The sequence below is a fragment of the Thalassophryne amazonica genome, chromosome 6 (assembly GCF_902500255.1).
Source record: "Thalassophryne amazonica chromosome 6, fThaAma1.1, whole genome shotgun sequence".
NCBI lineage: Eukaryota > Metazoa > Chordata > Actinopteri > Batrachoidiformes > Batrachoididae > Thalassophryne > Thalassophryne amazonica.
The window spans coordinates 122068443-122093622 of NC_047108.1; the positions used below are offsets into that span (position 1 = coordinate 122068443).

Here is a 25180-nt window from a genome sequence, read left to right on the forward strand (position 1 = left end):
ATCTGTGAGGCAGACATAGTTTTAACTTTTTTTAAAATCTAACTTTATTGTGTCTTGCTGCAGGTTCATGGAGTCGGAGTTGGATCTCAATGACATTATTCAAGAAATGCATGTTGTTGCCACAATGCCAGACCTCTACCACCTTCTGGTGGAGCTTAATGCCATCCACTCTTTGCTTGGCCTCCTCAGTCATGAAAATACTGATATCCTTTCAGTTAAGAATTCACTCAATTTTTTTAAATTTTTTTATTTTCAGAGGCCATCAAAATATGGCCATCGGGTATTGCAAAGGCTTTGCGTGCGTGCATCCATCTGTCTGTCTGTCCTTTTATCTGTCTGTCTGTGCTCAGCATAAGTCCGGTCCTATTTCTGCCAGGGTTTTTAAATTCACAGGGAACATTCTTGGGGCACAGATCTTGGACAGGTTCAAAGATGGCTAACCTTGACCTATTTTAAGAGGTCAGAAGGCCACATTCTGTTTCTTATTTTTATGCTATGAATCATGCAAAACAAAATTTTTTGGGGGGTGGGAGAGAGAAGGTCAGAGTAGAGAGGCACCGGCTTTTACATAATATATCCATCCATCCATCCATTTTCTTCCGCTTTATCCGGAGTCGGGTCGCGGGGGCACCAGCTCAAGCAAAGCCGCCCAGACCTCTCGATCCACACACACCTCCCCCAGCTCCTCCGGGGGAACCCCAAGGCGTTCCCAAGCCAGCCGAGAGATGTAGTCCCTCCAGCGTGTCCTGGGTCTTCCCCGGGGCCTCCTCCCAATGGGACGTGCCCGGAACACCTCTCCAGCGAGGCGTCCAGGAGGCATCCGGAAAAGATGCCCGAGCCACTTCAACTGACTCCTTTCGATGTGGCGGAGCAGCGGCTTGACTCCGAGCTCCTCCCGAGTGACCGAGCTTCTCACCCTATCTCTAAGGGAGCGCCCAGCCACGCTGCGGAGGAAACTCATCTCGGCCGCTTGTACTCGCGATCTCGTTCTTTCGGTCATGAGCCAAATCTCATGACCAGCTCTCTCTTCACCATGATGGTCCGATACAGCGACCACATCACTGCAGATGCTGCACCGATCCGTTTATCGATCTCGCGCTCCATCCGTCCCTCACTCATGAACAAGACCCCGAGATACTTAAACTCCTCCACTTGAGGCAAGGACACTCCACCGACCTGACGAGGGCAAAGCACCTTTTCCCGGTCGAGAACCATGGCCTCGGATTTGGAGGTGCTGATTTTCATCCCGGACGCTTCATACTCGGCTGCAAACCGCCCCAGTGCACGCTGAAGGTCCTGATCTGACGAAGCCAACAGAACCACATTGTCCGCAAACAGCAGAGATGAGATTCTGTGGTTCCCAAACCAGACCCCCTCTACACCCTGGCTGCGCCTAGAAATTCTGTCCATAAAAATAATGAACAGAACCGGTGACAAAGGGTAGCCCTGACGGAGGCCAACGTGCACTGGAAACAGGTTTGACTTACTACTGGCAATGCGAACCAAGCTCCTGCTGCGGTCGTACAGGGACCGGATAGCCCTTAGCAAAGGACCCCGGACCCCGTAGTCCGGGAGCACCCCCCACAGGGTGCCCCGAGGGACACGGTCAAACGCCTTCTCCAGATCCACAAATCACATGTAGACTGGTTGGGCGAACTCCCATGAACCCTCGAGCACCCGATGGAGGGTGTAGAGCTGGTCCAGTGTGCCGCGACCAGGACGAAAACCACACTGCTCCTCCTGAATCCGAGGTTCGACCATTGGAATTCTCCTCTCCAGTACTCTGGAATAGACCTTATCAGGGAGGCTGAGGTGTGTGATCCCCCTATAGTTGGAACACACCCTCCGGTCCCCCTTCTTAAACAGAGGGACCACCACCCCGGTCTGCCAATCCAGAGGCACTGTCCCTGATCGCCACGCGATGTTGCAGAGGCGTGTCAGCCAAGACAGTCCCACAACATCCAGAGACTTAAGGTACTCAGGACGGATTTCATCCACCCCAGGAGCCTTGCCACCGAGGAGCTTTCTAACCACCTCGGTGACTTCGGCCTGGTAATGGATGAGTCCGCCTCTGAGTCCCCAGTCTCCGCTTCCTCTTTGGAAGACGTGACGATGGGATTGAGGAGATCCTCGAAGTATTCCTTCCACTGCCCGACAACATCCCCAGTCAGGTTTAACAGCTCCCCACCCGCACCGTGGAGAGCTGCTTCCACCTCCTGAGGCGTCAGACGGTTTGCCAGAATCTCTTCGAGGCAGACTGATGGTCCTCCTCCATGGCCTCCCCGAACTCCTCCCAGACCCGAGTTTTTGCCTCTGCGACTGTATGGGCTGTGGCACGCTTGGCCTGCCGGTACTTGTCAGCTGCCTCTGGGGTCCCACCTACCAACAAAGATAAGTAGGACTCCTTCAGCTTGATGGCATCCCTTACTTCTGGCATCCACCACTGGGTTCGGGGATTGCCGCCGCAACAGGCACCATAGACCTTGCGACCACAGCTATGAGCGGCCGCATCGACAATGGAGGTGGAGAACATGGTCCACTCAGACTCCATGTCTCCAACCTCCCCCGGACCTCGCTGACAGAGGGTTCCGCCAGTCGTTCCCAGCAGACCCTCACGATACATTTGGGCCTGCCAGGTCTGACCGGCTTCCTCCCTTCCCAGCGGATCCAACTCTCCACCAGGTGGTGATCGGTCGACAGCTCTGCCCCTCTCTTCACTTGAGTGTCTGAGACACATGGCCGAAGGTCAGATGATATGACTACAAAGTTGATCATCGACCTCCGGCTCAGGGTGTCCTGGTGCCACGTGCACTTATGGACACCCTTGTGCTCGAACATGGTGTTCGTGATGGACAAACTGTGACTTGCACAGAAGTCCAACAACTGAACACCACTCGGGTTCAGATCGGGGAGGCCGTGCTTCCCGATCACCCCCCTCCAGGTCTCACTGTCGCCGCCCACATGTGCGTTGAAATCCCCCAGGAGAACAATGGAGTCCCCAGTCGGAGTGCTATCTAGTACCCCTCCCAGGGACTCCAGGAAGGTCGGGTACTCTGCACTGCTGCTCGGCCCGTAGGCCGAGACAACGGTGAGAGACCTGTCCCAGACCCAAAGGCGTAGGGACGCAACCCTCTCGTTCACTGGAGTGAACTCCGACACATGGCGACTGAGATGGGGAGCAACAAGCAATGCGACCCCAACTCTCCGCCTCTCCCCGTGGGCAATGCCAGAAAAACGAAGCATCCAGCCCCTCTCCAGGAGTTGGGTACCAGAGCCCAAGCTGTGGGTGGAGGTGAGCCCGACTATCTCTAGTCAGTATCTCTCAACCTCCTGCAAAAGCTCAGGCTCCTTCCCCCCCAGCGAGGTGACATTCCATGTCCCAACAGCCAGGGGCTGTGAGCATGGACCATGCCGCCAGGCCACCCGCCCTCGACCTCCACCCAATCCTCTCTGCACCCAACCCCCATGGCCCCCTCTGCAGGTGGTGAACCCACAGGAGGGCTGGCTCACGTCGCTCTTTCGGGCTGAGCCCGGCCGGGCCCCATGGGCTAAGGCCCGACCACCAGGCGCTCGCGCGTGAGCCCCAACCCCAGGCCTGGCTCCAGTGTGGGGCCCCGGCTCCACCAAAGTGGGCGACTTCTCGGTCCTTGATTTTTTTTTTTACTGGTCATGGAGGTTCTGAACTGCCCTTAGTCTGACCCGTCACCTAGGACCTGTTTGCCTTGGGAGACCCTACAAGGGGCACAAAGCCCCCGACAACATAGTTCCTTGGATCATCCGGGTACGCAAACTCCCCCACCATTTTTTTTTTTTTTTTTTTTGATTCATGGCGGCGCGTGCATATGCTGCGGCTTCTCTCTCTCCCGAGACCACAGGAGTTTTTCCTTGTTTTTGTTTGTCTTCGTCGTCATCTTCACTGGGTCGTGTCTCACACCATCTGAGGCATACATACAGCCGTGAGTTTCTACTCAGGAACTCGTCATTTATCTCCAATCTACACCCAGCGGTCACGGGAACGCTATGGAGCTATGGTCTGCTACGGAGGCCCAGACTACCACCGACCCCCACCCCTACACCTCGCCCAGAGTGGAGGCGCCACAAGCGGCGTGAGAGGAAACAGAAGAGGGGGAAGCACGGAGGCATCCGAGCGAGGTTAGCAGCTAGCACACATAAGCCAGCGATCCCCACCATCGTGCTGGCTAACGTTCGCTCCCTGGACAACAAACGGGACCACATACTGCTCCTGAGGAATACCCAGAGGAGTGTGAGAGACTGTTGTGTTTTTGTGTTCACGGAAACTTGGCTTAACAACAACGTAGTGGACCACGCCATTCAGCTCGAGCGGCTAATTTGTTACCGGGCGGACAGAGCCCTCATCGAAGGAGGTAAAACGCGAGGGGGGGGGCTCTGTGTTTACATCAATGACGCTTGGTGTCGGGACGCTGCGGTGGTTACTAAACTCTGCTTGCCGCTTGTGGAGCTTATGATCGTGAAGTGTCGGCCATTCTACCTACCGAGGGAATTCAGTGCTGTAATGATAGCTGCGGTGTACATTCCCCCTAGCTCCAACAATAACACCAGGAAGGAGGCACTGAACGAACTGCACCACCACATTAGTGAGCAGCAGACAGCCCACCCAGATGCCCTCCTCATCTTGGCTGGGGATTTCAATCAGGCTAACTCCAAGACAGTGTTTCCCAAACTACACTCAACAAAAATATAAACGCAACACTTTTGGTTTTGCTCCTATTTTGTATGAGATGAACTCAAAGATCTAAAACTTTTTCCACATACACAATATCACCATTTCTCTCAAATATTGTTCACAAACCAGTCTAAATCTGTGATAGTGAGCACTTCTCCTTTGCTGAGATAATCCATCCCACCTCACAGGTGTGCTATACCAAGATGCTGATTAGACACCATGATTAGTGCACAGGTGTGCCTTAGACTGCCCACAATAAAAGGCCACTCTGAAAGGTGCAGCTTTATCACACAGCACAATGCCACAGATGTCGCAAGATTTGAGGGAGCGTGCAATTGGCATGCTGACAGCAGGAATGTCAACCAGAGCTGTTGCTCGTGTATTGAATGTTCATTTCTCTACCATAAGCCGTCTCCAAAGGCGTTTCAGAGAATTTGGCAGTACATCCAACCAGCCTCACAACCGCAGACCACGTGTAACCACACCAGCCCAGGACCTCCACATCCAGCATGTTCACCTCCAAGATCGTCTGAGACCAGCCACTCGGACAGCTGCTGAAACAATCGGTTTGCATAATCAAAGAATTTCTGCACAAACTGTCAGAAACCGTCTCAGGGAAGCTCATCTGCATGCTCGTCGTCCTCATCGGGGTCTCGACCTGACTCCAGTTCGTCGTCGTAACCGACTTGAGTGGGCAAATGCTCACATTCGCTGGCGTTTAGCACGTTGGAGAGGTGTTCTCTTCACAGATGATGCGAAGGAGATATGTTGCACTGCATGAGGCAAATGGTGGTCACACCAGATACTGACTGGTATCCCCCCCCAATAAAACAAAGCTGCACCTTTCAGAGTGGCCTTTTATTGTGGGCAGTCTAAGGCACACCTGTGCACTAATCATGGTGTCTAATCAGCATCTTGATATGGCACACCTGTGAGGTGGGATGGATTATCTCAGCAAAGGAGAAGTACTCACTATCACAGATTTAGACTGGTTTGTGAACAGTATTTGAGGGAAATGGTGATATTGTGTATGTGGAAAAAGTTTTAGATCTTTGAGTTCATCTCATACAAAATGGGAGCAAAACCAAAAGTGTTGCGTTTATATTTTTGTTGAGTATAGACTTTCCAACTCGGGGCAACAACACTCTGGACCATGTTTACACCTTCCAGAGAGGAGCCTACAAAGCTTTCCCCCTTCCCCACCTTGGCGCCTCTGACCACATCACCATCATGCTGCTGCCTGCTTACAGACCACGGGTGAAAGTAGTTAAACCAGTTCGGAAGCAGGTCAGAGTGTGGCCAGAGGGAGCTGTAGAGGCACTCCAGGATTGCTTCAACACCACAGACTGGGCGGTGTTCAGGCAAGCTGCCTTACACAACTCCACCACCATCGACCTCCAGGAGTACACAGACTCGGTTACAGCGTACATCTCCAAATGTGTGGACGATGTAACAGTCTTAAAGACCATCACCATTCGAGCCAACCAGAAGCCGTGGCTGACAGGTGAAGTCTACAGGCTTTTGAAGGCCCGGAATGCGGCCTTCAAAGCGAGAGATCAAGTTGGCCTGAGGACAGCTAGAGCCAACCTGTCACGCGGCATCAGGATGGCGAAGGAGTACTTCAGGAGAATAGCCCACCGCTTCAGCGACAGCAGGGACGCACGCAGCATGTGGCAAGGACTGCAGTCTTTGACCGACTGCAAGCCACCGCCACAGACCTGCGGCAACTCCACTTCCCTGCTGAATGACCTTAATAACTTCTTCGCCCGCTTTGAGGCCCTTAACACCACACCAGCGCACAAGTCCCCCCCCCCCCCCCCCCCCCCCCCCCGGGTGACCAGGTGATCACACTGACTGCAGACAGTGTGAGGAGAACATTCAGCAGGATCAATGCCCGGAAAGCATCTGGTCCTGACAGCATTGCTGGCCGCGTACTGAGGGATTGCGCGGGGGAACTCGCAGATGTCTTTTCGGACATCTTTAACACCTCGTTGCGCCAGTCGGTCGTTCCCACGTGCCTCAAAGCCACCATCATCATCCCGGTGCCGAAGAAGTCCACACCATCCAGCTTCAACGACTACCGTCCTGTCGCACTCACCCCCATCATCATGAAGTGCTTCGAACGGTTAGTCATGAAACACATCAAGTCTGCACTCCCCCCCTCCCTAGACCCCTTCCAGTTTGCATACCGGTCCAACCGCTCAACAGAGGATGCCATCAGTGCTGTCCTCCATCCAGTCCTCACACACTTGGACAATAAAGACTCATATGTTAGGATGCTGTTCATTGATTTCAGTTCAGCATTCAACACCATCATCCCTCAGCAGCTGGTCATCAAACTCGACCAACTGGGTCTGAACACCTCACTGTGCAACTGGCTGCTGGACTTCCTTACCGGGAGACCTCAGGCAGTGCGGGTCGGCAGCAACACATCCCACACCATCACTCTGAACACGGGGGCCCCCCAGGGATGTGTGCTGAGCCCCCTCCTCTTCACATTACTGACCCACGACTGCACACCACTTCACAGCTCAAACCTCATCGTCAAGTTTGCGGATGACACAACCGTGGTGGGTCTCAACAGGAACAACGACGAGACCCACTACAGGAGCGAGATCAGCCGGCTGACCATGTGGTGCGAGAACAACAATCTCCTTTTGAATGTGGAGAAGACGAAGGAGATTGTTGTGGACTTCAGGAGAGTGCACACCCAACACTCCCCTCTGACCATCGATGGTGCTGCTGTGGAGAGGGTGAGCAGCACCAAGTTCCTGGGTGTGCATGTGTCGGAAAATCTCTCCTGGACCACTAACACCGCATCACTGGCCAAGAGGGCTCATCAACGCCTCTACTTTCTCCGCAAACTTCGAAGAGTCGGCGCAACACCGCACATCATGTGCATGTTCTACAGGGGTACGATCGAGAGTGTCCTGTCATGCTGCATCACGGTGTGGTACGGCGCCTGCACAGCGACTTGTCGTAGGTCCCTTCAACGCATCGTGAGAGCAGCGGAGAAGATCACGGGCACCTCTCTCCCACCCCTCCAAGAACTGTACAACACCCGCCTCACCCGGAAAGCCACTAGGATCGTAAGTGACCCCACTCATCCATTACGTAGTCTCTTCAGCCTGCTGCCGTCGGGGAGGAGACTGCGCAGTCTCCAGGCCAAGACCAGCCGGCTGAGAGACAGCTTTTTCCACCAGGCTGTCAGGACACTCAACTCCCTCCCTGCTTTGCCCCCTTTCCCCCTGCTGCCCTCCACTCACACATAAACACAAACTGGACTGTTTCACTTTCCACTCCCGCCAATTCCCTAACCTCCCTAACCTAAGCTGCTGTGAAGATATTGCACTTTATACATACAATACTCTCTGCACAATGATCAACAACTGTATATATTCTTGCTCTGGTCATGGAATTTGCACATATCCATTACTGCTGAATGTTGTCCTGCCACTTTGCACTACAAGATTTACCTTTTGTATAATTTTGTTACAATTACACTATTACAACTTTTTTTTTTTTTTTTTTTTTTTTTTTTAAGATCTCTACACTTGATATTTATACTTTATTATATTTCTTAAATACCTTCTTTTGTGAGGTCAGGGAGTCCAGAGATCAGGTATTTCAGTTCTCAATATGTCTGTGATGTATTGTAGAAATGACAATAAAGTTGACTTGACTTGATGATAAGGTAGCAGCTAGAGGGGGAGTACATAATATATGTTTCTCATATATTATGTAAAAATCTATAATTTTACATAATTTTTTCTCATATATTATGTAAAAGCCAGTGAGCAATTAACACTTCTGAAACTGAAAATGCTGTTTTTGCAACCTGATAACACCCTTGTATTGATTTACAAGATATCTCACGGGCATCAGCGTGCATGTGCATCACACACAGTCAAAGGTAGCCTCCGGTCTTTTCCAAAACTCATGTATGCGCACACACACCCTCCTGCAGGTGCCGTTAAAAGGTACATGCTCATACGGCTGAGGGTATTTTAGCATTGCATTATATATTTTATTTTCTTGCCCATATTGTGTGTATAAGACAGGTCAATTCAGGGCTGGGAGCACGCACTGGTGCTACATGTCATCACATCCACCACAGTAGAGAATGGCACTGTGTCTTGGATGGCAAACAGCTAGATGCACAACCGGTTCATCCCTGCCGCCCATAAGTAACTATGATCTGTTACCACATATCACCATGATCTGGTGATATGTGGGTGCCTCCTTGGCTTTCTCCAGCTGCAGGTGCTCAACACTGAGTCAAAATGTTTGGAGACCAAAATCTCAGTTTATTTCCCCTTCACAGTGCAAGTGTGTCTTGTTTTAACCATGGCTGTGTTTTCAGAATTTTTTAAAGTGATTTTTTTTTCCCCAACATTGATCTTTCACATACTTTGGTAATCCCTTTTGTTTTGAAGGGGCCCATAATGTTTCTTCTGTACATGCTGGGACATCACTGGGAGGTTTTTGCACAGTGGTTGTTTTGCACAAGTTGCATTATACAAGCTTGGTGTGTTACATCATCCAATCACACACTTGACGGGTACATTATGTCATCAAACCATGCCCTGCGTCACATTTGTGGGCACCTGATTGTTTCACACCAGTTTTTCCCTGGTATAAACTGTGGCTTTCCAGGAAGCATATCTGCATAAATGAGAACAGAGGCTGAAAGATGGTTACTGTCCTTAGCCAGAGATACATATTTCCATAGGAGTGGTGGACCTGCTGCAGGAGCTGACTGATATCGACACACTCCACGAGAGTGAGGAGGGTGCTGAGGTACTCATCGATTCACTGGTGAGTTTATGGTTTATTGCATTTTGAGTTTTTCTCTATTTAAAGGCTGCTAAGTGGCAAAAGCACGTTTGACCAGCTTTAACCATTTTAAAGGGAAGCTCAGATTTTCCTGCACTTGACCACTTGTAACTAAAGCCTGGGTCCCACCGAATAATGAAGGATGAAGAAGGATCCACGCATGGTTGTGTCAGCAATTATTCAAAGAATGACCCATGTTTTCATCCGCTATGAAGGTCCCTCTGTGTGCCTCTCTGTATGTGCCACGTAGCAGCCTCTAGTGAGCCGTGACTGACCTGTCATTAGAGCCTCGAATGGCTCGCATCAGCCACACTAAGCCACGTAGTGCCATGATGGCATCATGATAATGCCATGTTGGTGCACGTTTAGGCATGAGTTTGGTCCAAACCTCCAGCCCTCCCACACCTGGTCCCTTTAAAGTGTGGGTTTTCAATTCACAGATTCACTGCAACATTTAAAGATGTCCCATTTGTTAAACGCAGTCCAAAAATAGACACTCCAGCACAGTCCTGCGGTTGTGCGCTGTCTGACCCAGGACGTCGTGAGAGAACAGAGAACTTTCAGAAGAGGTCGGAATCAGCAGTTTATCCGGACATTCCACTGTTAAAGGAGATTTTTTTAATGAAAGACGTGCGGACAGATTGGCGGCACGCCCGCCACAGGAAAAACACCTCCGTTGGAAGCCTTAAGGACAAGTTGGAACATGCCCTGCTGTTAAACAATTTCTCAGATACTCAATCAACTGAAAACCACCAAAAGCCGCCTGGATTTTACAAATGGTTATCAACACGGAGGTGTTTCTCCTGTGGCGGGCGCGCTGCGCCGGCTGCAAGCCAACGCGCCAATCCGTCCACACGTCTTTCATTAAAAAAATCTCCTTTAACAGGGGAATGTCCGGATAAACTGCTGATAATTATTGAGGTCATTATCGCCGACAATTTTGTTCCTCCCCTTAACGCTGTGTTTTGTTTTTTTTAGCCTTTTATGACTGTTGCTCGTTGCCTTTTATTTTGAAAGCGTCAATCGGGGGCGAGCTTATGCTGCTGCTTCCTGCTGATAGCTGAGTTCACACAGAAAACGACACGAGGATCAAGAAAAGTACAGGCTATGCAATGCACAACAAAACAAAATCAAATCAAATCAATTTTATTTATATAGCGCCAAATCACAACAAACAGTTGCCCCAAGGCGCCGTATGTTGTAAGGCAAGGCCATACAATAATTACGGAAAAACCCCAACGGTCAAAACGACCCCCTGTGAGCAAGCACTTGGCAACAGTGGGAAGGAAAAACTCCCTTTTAACAGGAAGAAACCTCCAGCAGAACCAGGCTCAGGGAGGGGCAGTCTTCTGCTGGGACTGGTTGGGGCTGAGGGAGAGAACCAGGAAGAAGACATGCTGTGGAGGGGAGCAGAGATCAATCACTAATGATTAAATGCAGAGTGGTGCATACAGAGCAAAATGAGAAAGAAACACTCAGTGCATCATGGGAACCCCCCAGCAGTCTACGTCTATAGCAGCATAACTAAGGGATGGTTCAGGGACACCTGATCCAGCCCTAACTATAAGCTTTAGCAAAAAGGAAAGTTTTAAGCCTAATCTTAAAAGTAGAGAGGGTGTCTGTCTCCTTGATCTGAATTGGGAGCTTGTTCCACAGGAGAGGAGCCTGAAAGCTGAAGCTTACAAACCCTAGGAACTACAAGTAAGCCTGCAGTCTGAGAGCGAAGCGCTCTATTGGGGTGATATGGTACTATGAGGTCCCTAAGATAAGATGGGACCTGATTATTCAAAACCTTATAAGAAGAAGAATTTTAAATTCTATTCTAGAATTAACAGGAAGCCAATGAAGAGAGGCCAATATGGGTGAGATATGCTCTCTCCTTCTAGTCCCTGTTAGCGCTCTAGCTGCAGCATTTTGAATTAACTGAAGGCTTTTCAGGGAACTTTTAGGACAACCTGATAATAATGAATTACAATAGTCCAGCCTAGAGGAAATAAATGCATGAATTAGTTTTTCAGCATCACTCTGAGACAAGACCTTTCTAATTTTAGAGATATTGCGCAAATGCAAAAAAGCAGTCCTACATATTTGTTTAATATGCACATTGAATGACATATCCTGATCAAAAATGACTCCAAGATTTCTCACAGTATTACTAGAGGTCAGGGTAATGCCATCCAGAGTAAGGATCTGGTTAGACATCATGTTTCTAACATTTGTGGGGTCAAGTACAATAACTTCAGTTTTATCTGAGTTTAAAAGCAGGAAATTAGAGTTCATGCATGTCTTTATGTCTGTAAGACAATCCTGCAGTTTAGCTAATTGGTGTGTGTCCTCTGGCTTCATGGATAGATAAAGCTGGGTATCATCTGCGTAACAATGAAAATTTAAGCAATGCTGTCTCATAATACTGCCTAAGGGAAACATGTATAAAGTGAATAAAATTGGTCCTAGCACAGAACCTTGTGGAACTCCATAATTAACCTTAGTCTGTGAAGAAGATTACTATTAAATTACTAAAACTTAAATGACTAAAACTTCAAAACACAGTGATGTTCTCAAGGACCCATTTTATTTATTTTTCCTTTTCAATATCTGACTGTGTGTCTTCTTTGTGACATTTCAATAAACTCAACTTAGGAATTGAATCCACATGAACTGGGTCAAGAGAAAAATAGACTGTGGCACTATTCAGAAGATGTGCATAATTATAGCATCTCCTCAAACTTTATTTGCTGCTCTGCAGCTGTGTTTTTAAACATCAGTTATGCTTAGAATTTTTTATTTCTCTCATATTTGTGTGTCCGTTTGCTGTTGTAGCTGTCTTTTTTTTATGTCTTTTTCCTTTTTTTGGATTGTTTCCTTTTGTGTTTGCTGACATTTATAGTGGCAGAGACAAAGGTTACACAACAGTAATAAGTTGGCAGAGGAATTAACAGAGAAATTGTTTCTTCATGGGCAGCGTGATGTTTGCCTGATGTCTGAGTTTTACATTTACCCTGACTATTGGTAGTTTCTTAGCCAAAAAAATGGCCATCTTTGTCTGATGTCTTAGAGGTGTTTGAGTTGACATCCATCTGTATGTCAGATTCCACGTTATGGAACAGCTTCTAAACTGTATTTTGTTGGTTAAAAAGGCATTTGAAGTGGGGGAACACATGCTTGGTCAACATTGAAATGGGATGGTAGATGAAAAGCAACTCCTCCAGGTAAAATGCTATGGCTGGTTTCATTTTGGAGAGTGGAATATTTTTGAAAGCTGGGAAAAATTTCAGCTCGTCAAAAGGATGCTGCTCGCGCAAAGAGCATCAAAGAGGAGGTGTAGCGTACTGCTCTTTTGGCAGGTGATTGGCTCACCCGCTTTCATGTTTTTGCCAGTGTGAAAAACATCCACACTCACTCTTATCAGTGCTACAAAGACTGCCCATGCACACATCTTTTGAAGCATTGTTTATCCATCATGCACTTGAAGGTACATGGAGACCATTTTTATAAAGCATTTTATTTTATTGGCTTGCAGGCTCACTATTGTGTGACATGAAGGGTTGCAGAAACGGTGCTGGTGAATGCCTAACATTCACACCATTGGCAGGGAAAGTGCTGTGTTTAAATTGGCTTGTGGTGTGACAGTAGCTCAAGGAGCTTTGCAACACTTTCAACATGGTGTTGTGTAAATGCGGTCCATTTACTATGCAATGGAGCGCCCATAAACCACACTCTTCTTCACAGCACCTTCCAAGAGAAATGATTGGAGGGCAGTGAGGGTTGGTTGAATCCATTTGTCTCTCCTCTTTGCCATGATGCCTCCAACTCCTCTGTCCTTGTTGCCAGAAGGCCAGGTGGTATCCTTGATAAGATGAATCAGAATGATCCACGACACTCTCTGGTGGCTCATAAATCTGTGTCGACTGTCTTCTTTCATCTGTAATAGTGCTTTTATCCAGGCAGGCAGCATCCTGCAAGTGCTGTTTGCATACGCGTCTCCAATCTTGACATGACTGATAACACTTGGACGTGTTCAGAGAACCTCACACAGGCTTGCATTTCATCTGCGAAGGCTGAAAAGTGAACACTGACTGTGGCATCGGCACATTCTTTTGACCTTGTACGCTATCAGGTGTACTATTGTTGAAAAAGTACTGTTACGCAAGCTTTGGGAAATACTTTTGTGCTCAGTATGACTGATAATTGATTGAGGTGTGCCTGTAAGCTGTTGCAGTAATGTCTGCGAAAACCAGATTCCTTTTTGATTCTTGTTGCTGATGTTACGCATCTTCATCCTTCTTAACTTCAGGTGATTTTCATTGTTATTTTGGAGCATAAGAACAAAATGTGTGGCTATTGCTTTAGAGCAATTACAAACATAACATAAAAATCAGTGTTTATTTTGATGTATAATACTCAAGTTTGTATTTGTCAGACATGCACAGTGACCGGCTTGTTCTGGACGATGTCAGGCAGCTGAAGCTTGAAATCTGTTATATAATTTACAGAAAACTTATGTTGCGATAAAACACCTTATATTGCCTTAAATATGTCACCTATAACGATATTTTGAGGTTAATTACTTTGTGCAGACCTGAAATAGACAGTGTGAGAAAGTGGGATATATTGCTTGAACACTTTCTGAAATATCAGGTCTGAAAATTTGTGTGCCATTTGTCCAAAAATAACTGTAGTGTCTGTAGACATTGATATTACATTACAGAAATCTATGTACACTCCACGTACATCAATACTACAGCATTATTTCAGTGCTTGGTGTTGGCATTCACTTGTCATAGCATAGAAACACAGCAAATATTGCATAATAAAAAAATATTAGAACAAATATATGGAGTTTCCATTCATCAGGTGTAGTGTCCATAGACAATGTCACAATGGCTACTTAAAATACCTAAAGTATCATGTATTTGATGAAATCAGTTTAATATATATTTCTCACTGGTAAATGATAAATGTAACATCAAAGTTATCATATTTTAGTGAGATTATTGCCGCAATTACAATCTTCTAAATTGCATGGTATGTGCTGTACTATAGTCTACAAAGTAGAAAATACTTAAAAAATGAGATATTTCTGAATTTGATGGCTGGTTAACAAAGTTCTGTGAATTTTATATGGTTACATTTTACATTTTATATATCATTGCAAAGTGATTATGTTCATAGTTAAGGAAACAAAGCAGTCATGAATGTTCAATTGACACGTTGTTGTAAATGACTTGATTGGAAAATCGATGAACATGTTTTTGAATCTCGCAGATGACATTCAATGGAAATATCTCAAAGACTTTCAATACTTAAGCTTTTGGATGTGCTTATTGATTAATTGCATGCCAATGTCTTATGAAAATAAAGATATTGTTGACAAATATTGCATTTAAATGAATTCACTTTCATGTGTAGTGTCTGTAGACAATGAAAAAAGCACCTGCTTCACCACTAATTTTGTGGTCACATAGAAAAAAATCTGTTGCACCTTGTGCTCTGAAATTTTGCAGTCTCATGCCCAAGATAGCAGACTATCATTTCATCACAAAATTAGTGTTCTAAGATGATATTACGAAGTAGGGCTGCAACAAACGATTATTTGGATCATTGATGAATCTGATGGGGTTTCGACACGATTAATCGGATTAGCAGGGAATTTTAAAAAATGTGCCAGGGAAACAATTTTTCTCTCCTTCCATCACTTTATTTAACAACGGAAGACTTTTTCAAAACTTAAAATACTTGAAAATCAACAAATCGTCAAATGTCCCTTGGCTATTGAAATATAAAATAATAAAGAATAAAACAGTTTATAATAAAGAACAAAAATAATTATTTCAAAGTGCTGAGTTGCCATAAAACATTGAAACATATAAATGTTATAAAATATATGGTGAAAAAAGAGGTATTTTTGTTGCTGCAAATGAGCAATTAGCATAACCAGTTAACCATAAAACCTAAATCAAAAACTGTAGCCTGACTCATATGTTCAACATTCTCTGTATAACTTGTAAACTGTGGTTATTTCACAATGACAATGCCATTATTATTAATATATAATATAAATAATATAATATATAAATAAAATACATTAAAAATATTATAATTTGTAATACATTTGACTCTTTTACAACAAACGCTGAGCCATTAATTATTATACAGAAAACAAATGCACAAACATGCCGAAATGCCAGCAGCTTAATGCTAACTTTAACATTGAAAACGCCATAGACATGCTAACGCATTAGCATAAAATACATCTATCAACTGTTTCAGAAACCATAACAGGTCAGTTTAACATAAAAAGGTAAATATTCCTCACAGACGTATGCTCTTTAGGATTTTAGTCGGGAAAAATTAAGGTAAAGTGAAATAAAAAAAAATGAAACCAATGAAGCAGCAGCTCGAAGCACTCCATTTGTTCAAGATTCAAAGCAAAAGCTTGGTTGATTATATGGAAGGAACAAAACATTTGCAGAAAAACAGTTATTTAGCGACTAAATTAGTTGACAACTATTTTAATAATCGATTTTAATCGATTAACTCGATTAGTTGTTTCAGCTCTATTACGAAGTTGCTCTCGTTGCACCAAACGTGGTACACCTGATAGTGTACAAGGTGTTTACATCTTTACTCTTTCTGAAATTACTTTTCCAGTTTTCTTAAATGTTGTGTCATGTTGTTAAAAATAAAAGATTAGATTTAGTTGACATTTGCCACAGTGGAACATTTAGAAACGGGACATTTGAAAAGCATTGTGCTTAAAAAAAAACAAAAAAAAACAGTTAAAGTTGTCCTGTAAATCTGGAAAAAAATAAAAATGTTGATAACAAAAATTTGGAGGATAATAGGACTCACTGTCTGTCTGTTCATGCATACTGTTTAGGACCACAACTCCTATGAAACAGTTTGCACAGACCACCTCATGGTAGAACACCATATGAAAATGTACATGGAGGAAAATAATTCTGGTCTTACCTCTTTTGCTTAATTTTTTTTGCTTAATTGGTGCATCACGCTGTTTCTCTTCACTTTGTAAGTGGAACTACTCCGAATCCACTTCATGCATTTCAATCACACTGCACCCATTGGTAGCACGAGAAGATGTGCATGAATGAAAATAATTGTGCTATGCTGTCTTCAGCAAGAGATAAGTGGACTTTTGTATTCACTCCAGCATCCTTTACGCTTTACTGTAGCTTCATGCTGTCTGATCAGCTTCATGCATCCATAGGTACTGTAGATGTGCACATCACCCTTATTCTTAAAAATCATTACCAGTACACTTCTGCTACACTCCTTAGGCATCCTCTCATTTTCCAGTGTTTTATTACCCGTCTGGTTAAAAACTCCACCGCCATCTGTCCTAAAGTTTGCATCTACCTTGATTGTGGTAAAAATGTCAGAAGTGTGAGTTGAATGATTGATGAATGATTGAATGATTCTAACCTAATCTGTTGTCTGTAGTTGGAAGGACAGGTGGTGGCTTTGTTGGTCCAGAATATGGAGCGACTGGATGAACAGGTGAAAGAAGAGGCTGATGGCATCTATAACACACTGGGTGAGGAAATGGCCACCAAAGGCTATGTTATAATACAGCTATATTGTAATGTACCAATATAAAGCAGCAGCTTATTACAGAAGAAATATCTGCATATTTTGATGTAGCCAAAAAGGAGGCTTCAAGAGTAGTACAACAGTTTGTAGTGTTTCATGGTTGATGAAAAGATCATCTTGGGGTATCCTGGACATCATTATGTGTGAACCCGCAGAAGATGATGTACAGTATGCAGATGACGGTCCTTCCAAAGGATGCAACTTATTTAATTTTGTTTCTTTCTTTCCGTTTCTTGTTCCGTGTCTCGGCAGCAATCATGTTTGTTATGGGACTGCAAACTTAAAAATGCAGTGTTTTGGCAAGGAATGAATGTGCATACATGTCTGTTTCATCAAGTGCAAATTTGTGGTGTTCAGATCGCATTGCAGACATCTTTGAGCATGCTAGAACTCAAATGATGCAGCCCTGTATCACCAAAGAAGAGGATCCTATCTCAGTTGCCACATAAAGTACAGTCAGGTCCAAAATAATAACGGCCTGTTTAAAAAAGTGAGTAAAGCTCAAAATCCTTATTATAGCTTTTATTTCCATACATGTGACTGCATTGGAAACATTGCCCAATGCCATGGCGTCATGTTTGGAGAAAACCAGACACCATCCCTACAGTGAAGCATGGTGGTGGCAGCATCATGCTGTGCGTATGTTTTTCAGCAGCAGGAACTGGGAGACTAGTCAGGATTGAGGGAAAGATGAATGCAGCAATGTACAGAGACATCCTGGATGAAAACCTGCTCCAGAGCACTCTTGACCTCAGACTGGGGTGATGGTTCATCTTTCAGCAGGACAGTGACCCTAAGCAGACAGCTAAGATATCAAAGGAGTGTCTCCAGGACAACTCTGTGAATGTCCTTGAGTGGCCCAGCCAGAGCCCAGACCTGAATCCGATTGAACATCTCTGGAGAGATCTGAAAATGGCTGTACATAAATCAACACTCCACATCCAACCTGATGGAGCTTGAGAGATGCTGCAAAGAGGAATGGACCAAACTGCCCAAAGATAGGTACACCAAGCTTGTGGCATCATATTCAAGAAGGCTTGAAGCTGTAATTTCTGCCAAAGGTGCATCAACAAAGCATTGAACAAAGGTTGTGAATACTTATGTACGCGTGATTTCTTAGTTTTTTATTTTTAATAAATTTGCAAAAAAGTAAAAAAAAAAAACCTTTTTCATGTTGTCATTGGGGTGTTGAGTAGAATTTTGAGGGGGGAAAAATGAATTTACTCCATGTTAGACAAAGACTAACATAATTAAATGCGGAAAAAGTGAAGTGCTGTGAATACTCTGGATGCACTGTAAATACATTATGGTGATGTACAGAAGCAAAATTACAAAAACTGTCACTGTCCAAATTCTGACTGCATACTGCAGTGCGATGTTCCATCAAGCTTTAGTCAGGGTTCACCCAAAGGTAAACTGTTTATAAGATACATTTATTATTCTTTTTACCATGAAACAGGCATCTGTTTTATTAAGTCATTTAAAATGACAATACAAAACCTCTGAAGAGCCTTTTTATGTCCGTGTTGGGAAAACCGGTTGCAGTTTTCCAGTGCATACAAAATGCACAAGTGATGCTTCATGCTTTAAATTGAACTTGAACTTATTTATTTTGGCACACAAACTCGACAATAACAAAAACTGATATACAAGACAATTCCACAGTGACGTGACCAAAAAGGGGGTGAGCAGAAGCAAAGCTTATAAACGCCCACCCCATATATACATACATACATACACATTACCAAATTAAATTCCAGTACACCAAAACTCTGAACAATGCACATGTCTAGAGGGAAATAACAATTTCCTTGTTAGAAAGCACATGTACTGTTAAATCTTCCCACTGAGTGATTTTTTTTCCCCTCCCCCACCCGCCAGTAGGTGTAGTCTTGGTTCAGGGTTGGCAGTAAAGGGGTTAAATGAAAGAGCATATGACAATATAATCTTACTTCCGGGGATAGTCGCATGATCATTTTTTCCCCATTCTGTCTCGTTAAAACCTACAGACACAACCTCCCCAATTTGCCTTGTTTTCCCTTCTCCACTGAGAACTGAAAACAGCTGCACTTTTCGTGACTGCTTCGATGATTGCAGCCAAAATAAAACGGTACCCCATGTTTCAAGTTTAGTGCACATAAACATTGTCAAATGTATGTGTTGTCGTAATTCTGATGTGTGCCATTATTATAGTAAACAAGTAATAATTGTGGATTAATTGCTATCTGTGGAAATGTGAGTGTGGATGTAATCTCATTGTTGTTGCACTTGTAATGACAAATCTCATCCATCCATCCATCTTTCCGTGTGAAGTGATAATGTGTTTGTGTTACGCAATGGCAGGCTGTCCCCGGAAGTGGTCAAATTCCGCGACATCACGCGGTGGTTAATGTCTTGTAATGGTAACCTATAGAAATGCACTTTATCTTCCGTGCATCTGTAACAGTCACACTTTTCTTGTACCCATGATAACTTGATCAAAATTTACCAATTTTTTTTAAAACCCCAATTACATTGAAGTTGGAAGTTGTGTAAAATGTAAATAAAATCAGAATGCAATGATTTGCAAATCCTCTTCAACCTATATTCAATTGAATACACCACAAAGACAAAATATTTAATGTTCAAACTGATAAACGTTATTGTTTTTCTGTAAATATTTGCTCATTTTGAAATGGATGCCTGCAACACCTTTCAAAAAAGCTGGGACAGTGGTATGTTTACCACTGTGTTACATCACCGTTCCTTCGAACAACACTCAAGCATTTGGGAACTGAGGACACTAATTGTTGAAGCTTTGTAGGTGTAATTCTTTCCTATTCCTGCTTGATGTACGACTTCAGTTCAACAGGCTTCATAATGCGCCACACATTTTCAGTGGGCGACAGGTCTGGACTGCAGGCAGGCCAGTCTAGTACCCGCACTCTTTTACTACAAAGCCACGCTGTTGTAACATGTACAGAATGTGGCTTGGCATTGTCTTGCTGAAATAAGCAGGGACGTCCCTGAAAAAGACATTGCTTGGATGGCAGCATGTGTTGCTCCAAAACCTGGATGTACCTTTCAGCATTGATTGTGCCATCACAGATGTGTAAGTTGCCCATGCCATGGGCACTAACACACCCCCATACCATCACAGATGCTGGCTTTTGAACTTTGCACTGGTAACAATCTGGATGGTCTTTTTCCTCTTTTGCCCAGAGGACACAACGTCCATGACTTCCAAAACCAATTTGAAGCATGGACTCGTCAGTCCACAGCACACTTTTCCACTTTGTGTCTGTCCATTTCAAATGAGCTCAGGTTCAGAGAAGGCGGCGGTGTTTCTGGATGTTGTTGATGTATGGCTTTAGCTTTGCATGGTAGAGTTTTAACTTGCACTTGTAGATGTAGCGACGAACTGTGTTAACTGACAGTGGTTTTCTGAAGTGTTCCTGAGCCCACACGGTAAGATCCTTTACACAATGATGTCTGTTTTAATGAAGTGCTGCTGAGGGATCGAAGGTCACGGGCATTCAATGTTGGTTTTCGGCCTTGCCGCTTACATGTAGAAATTTGCTCCAGATTCTCTGAATCGTCTGATTATATATGGACTGCAGATGATGGAACCCCTAAATTCCTTGCAATTGAACATCGAGAAACATTGTTCTTAAACTGTTGGACTGTTTTTTTCGCGCAGTTGTTCACAAACTGGTGATCCTCGCCCCATCTTTGCTTATGAACGGCTGAGTCTTTTGGGGATGCACCTTTTATACCCAATCATGACACTCGCCTGTTACAATTAACGTGTTCACCTGTGGAACATTCCAAACAGGTGTTCTTTGAGCATTCATCAACTTTCCCAGTCTTTTGTTGCCCCTGTCCCAGCTTTTTTGAAACATGTTGCAGGCATCCATTTCAAAATAAGCAAATATTTGCACAAAAACAAAAAGTCTGTCAGTTTTGAACATTAAATATCTTGTCAATGTGGTGTATCAACTGAATATAGGTTGAAGAGGATTTGCAAGTCATTGTATTCTGTTTTTATTTACATTTCACACAACATCCAAACTTCATTAAAACTGGAGTTGTACAAATTTGAACTGGACATTCAAAATGATTTGAGTTTGATGCTAGTGCATACGTATGCGTCCTTATTCTCGCTTGCATAAGTTATTCTAAAATCTGAGGTAAATTTGAAGTTATGCATGTGTTTCTTTACTTTACCAACACCAAGTTAGCACACATGTAGATTGGGTAGGGGGACTCTTCATCCTTCAACCAAGTATCTTTATTGCACATGATTTTTTTTTTTTAAAAAGAGACTTGGATAAAAATAGTTCCTACATTTGAATATTTGGAGCAAGCATAATTTATCAACGCTATCATATTTGATACAAAAACATGACAAGAGGGAGGTCGGCCTTTATGGTTTTTTATGTGCCAGTGTTCAAGCTTTTGACACGACAGTGACAGTGAGACTTTGATGATACTCAGAGGAACATACACTCAGTGAATTTGTATTCTGTGAGCTTTAAAAATGTCATTCACACACACCCCTGCCCCACCCCTCCCCAAGTGTCCTACACATCATCAGTGACACTCGATGAAGCTAATGTCTTATTTATAATGTTTTGGCAAGGAGGTGGTAAATTTAGAAGAGAACTCTTATAACCAACTGTTTGAGAATCAGTGTTCGTGCACAGATTTGACAGCATTAAATGCAGACTGGTGCTCTTGTTGAGGAGGGTTTATGTTGTGATCTTACTGGATTTTACACAAATCATACTTTTCATCCTCTCAGCGCTTTTTGTGTTGAATGAGAATACTGAGGAGGCAACCTTCCTTTTTTGCCAGATTGAGGCAGTGCGTTGAGGGCGCTTTATTTGGATGTGTGTATTTGGCTTGATGTGTTTTTTTGGGGGGAGGGGGGATTATGTTGTGGGTTAAGTACTTGTGCATTTTCTGTTCGTGTGTGTGTGTGTGTGTGCGCGTGTGCATTATCAAGGGCTCTCCAAGCTCCAATAAGCCTTTTGTCTGCCTTGGCCTCTCTCTGTTCTGAGGCTGCTGTCCTCCAGATGCTGTTCTGTCTGCGTTGAATCACTGATAGTCTCTTCTTCTCCCTCCGACAGCACAATTCCTCTCCAGCCTTCCTTTTTAATACCGTGTTCTCTCCCTGTTTCTGTCATCTGCAGTACCTCTTTCCAGATGTTTAGGTTTATTTTGGTCCCATTTACCCCTTTTTTGTTCTCTAACCACTTCACCTGCCATGTACATACAGTATTTAGCGTTCTCTTTTTCTCTTTGTTGCTACATTCCCCTCAGCTTTCTGTCCTTTGTCTTTTGCATGTCTTCCCATCCCTTTTCCCCTCCCTTCTGCCTTTCTGTGTTTATTTGCATCCCTCCCTTGCTCCATTTTCCATTAGCCTCATCGTGTCTGTCTCCCTCTTGTCCCTCTGTTCATCACCAGCCCACAGTCACTTTTATCTCTCTTTCTGCTTCAGTCCTCTTGTGCTGCAGTTGGCACTGACAGAGACATCATGTGACAGACAGCATATTTTTTTTATTTATTTATTTTTAAAAAGCTGTGGTAGACACCAGATGAAACAGCTATAAAAAGATAAATGTTGGGGCTTTTTGCTGGCTTAGCGGTCAGTGATTGTAACACCAGCATCCCTGGATCATTTCCAGCTCTGGACCTTATACGTATGTCCTTCTCTCTTCTTCTGCCTTTTTCTGTCAGCATCATTATTTTAATTAAAGCAACAATTTAAACTGCTATATAAGGAGAAATGATCCCTGTATTTATCAGTTTGACCCCAAGCACTTAGTTTTACCACAGTTAGACCTGGAGAAACTGCATTTCGTTCTGCCTGTAAGGGTCGAGTGACAATAAAAGTGAGTCTGAGTCTGAGACATAAATGCTACATAGCATGACTATAATAGGGTTTAAATGTCCTTTAATTTCTGAGTGGATACCAGCCTGTTTTGTTCACAGGGTTCTATTGTGTGAGTCCTGAGACCCACAGCATCTCAGTTAGGGCGCTAGTGTCATTAATAGCTTCCAGACAGTGGTTCTCAATTTCATGCCCAATATCCAACTTGTGTAAATGACAGAGTACCACTGGTTTTAAGATGTGGTATGCATAGCCAGAAGAAAGCAATTTTGCCAAACATCAAAACAACCTAGTCAGTGGTCAAGGAGAGAGTTTTTCCTGCTATTTACAAGATGCAGTATTCACTCACGCCTGACATAGGTGGATTCACAACACATATACACATAGGGGTGTATATTATTGCAGCAAACTACAGTGAAACTGATTTGAAACTATAAATGATGTGGAAAATACAAAGGTTCATCTGTGCTAGGTGGCTGCTCCCATAAACAGTTGGCTTGTACGCTTTGACACATGTCACATATATATCTCTCTAGCTATCTAGCTATCTACTCAACAAAAGTGTAAACGCAACACTTTTGGTTTTGCTCCCATTTTGTATAAGATGAACTCAAAGATCTAAAACTTTTTCCACATACACAATATCACCATTTCCCTCAAATATTGCTCACAAACCAGTCTAAATCTGTGATAGTGAGCACTTCTCCTTTGCTGAGATAATCCATCCCACCTCACAGGTGTGCCATATCAAGATGCTGATTAGACACCATGATTAGTGCACAGGTGTGCCTTAGACTGTCCACAATAAAAGGCCACTCTGAAAGGTGCAGTTTTGTTTTATTGGGGGGGGGGATACCAGTCAGTATCTGGTGTGACCACCATTTGCCTCATGCAGTGCAACACATCTTCGTATAGAGTTGATCAGGTTGTCAATTGTGGCCTGTGGAATGTTGGTCCACTCCTCTTCAATGGCTGTGCAAAGTTGCTGGATATTGGCAGGAACTGGTACACGCTGTCGTATACGCCGGTCCAGAGCATCCCAAACATGCTCAATGGGTGACATGTCCGGTGAGTATGCCAGCCATGCAAGAACTGGGACATTTTCAGCTTCCAAGAATTGTGTACAGATCCTTGCAACATGGGGCCGTGCATTATCCTGCTGCAACATGAGGATGTTCTTGGATGTATGGCACAACAATGGGCCTCAGGATCTCGTCATGGTATCTCTGTGCATTCAAAATGCCATCAATAAAATGCACCTGTGTTCTTCTTCCATAACAGACACCTGCCCATACCATAACCCCACCGCTCACCCACACGACCCACACGCTGTCGGCCATCTGCCATGAACAGTGTGAACCGGGATTCATCCGTGAAGAGAACACCTCCCCAATGTGCCAAACGCCAGCGAATGTGAGCATTTGCCCACTCAAGTCGGTTACGACGACGAACTGGAGTCAGGTCGAGACCCCGATGAGGACGACCAGCATGCAGATGAGCTTCCCTGAGACGGTTTCTGACAGTTTGTGCAGAAATTCTTTGGTTATGCAAACTGATTATTTCAGTAGCTGTCCGAATGGCTGGTCTCAGACGATCTTGGAGGTGAACATGCTGGATGTGGAGGTCCTGGGCTGGTGTGGTTACATGTGGTCTGCGGTTGTGAGGCTGGTTGGATGTACTGCCAAATTCTCTGAAACGCCTTTGGAGACGGCTTATGGTAGAGAAATGAACATTCAATACACGAGCAACAGCTCTGGTTGACATTCCTGCTGTCAGCATGCCAATTGCACGCTCCCTCAAATCTTGCGACATCTGTGGCATTGTGCTGTGTGATAAAACTGCACCTTTCAGAGTGGCCTTTTATTGTGGGCAGTCTAAGGCACACCTGTGCACTAATCATGGTGTCTAATCAGCATCTTGATATGGCACACCTGTGAGGTGGGATGGATTATCTCAGCAAAGAAGTGCTCACTATCACAGATTTAGACTGGTTTGTGAACAATATTTGAGGGAAATGGTAATATTGGGCCTCATGTATCAATGTTGCGCACGTGTGGTGTAAATTTACGGCGTAAACTTGAAATACACCAAATTCGCCGTGACGTATCAAGCAGTGCGCACCTGCCCATTTCTGGCGTACGCCTGACGTGAT

General features: G+C 44.5%; 1 protein-coding gene across 1 annotated transcript in view; it reads left to right on the forward strand.

The window, feature by feature from the left end:
• ctnnbl1 (catenin, beta like 1) overlaps nt 1–25180 on the forward strand; it is a 193300-nt gene that overhangs the window by 15001 nt on the left and 153119 nt on the right. The window contains exons 4-6 of the mRNA XM_034173303.1: nt 64–203; nt 9426–9523; nt 17003–17096. Of these exons, the coding sequence (XP_034029194.1) occupies nt 64–203; nt 9426–9523; nt 17003–17096 (332 nt within the window). The remainder of the gene's footprint in view (nt 1–63; nt 204–9425; nt 9524–17002; nt 17097–25180) is intronic.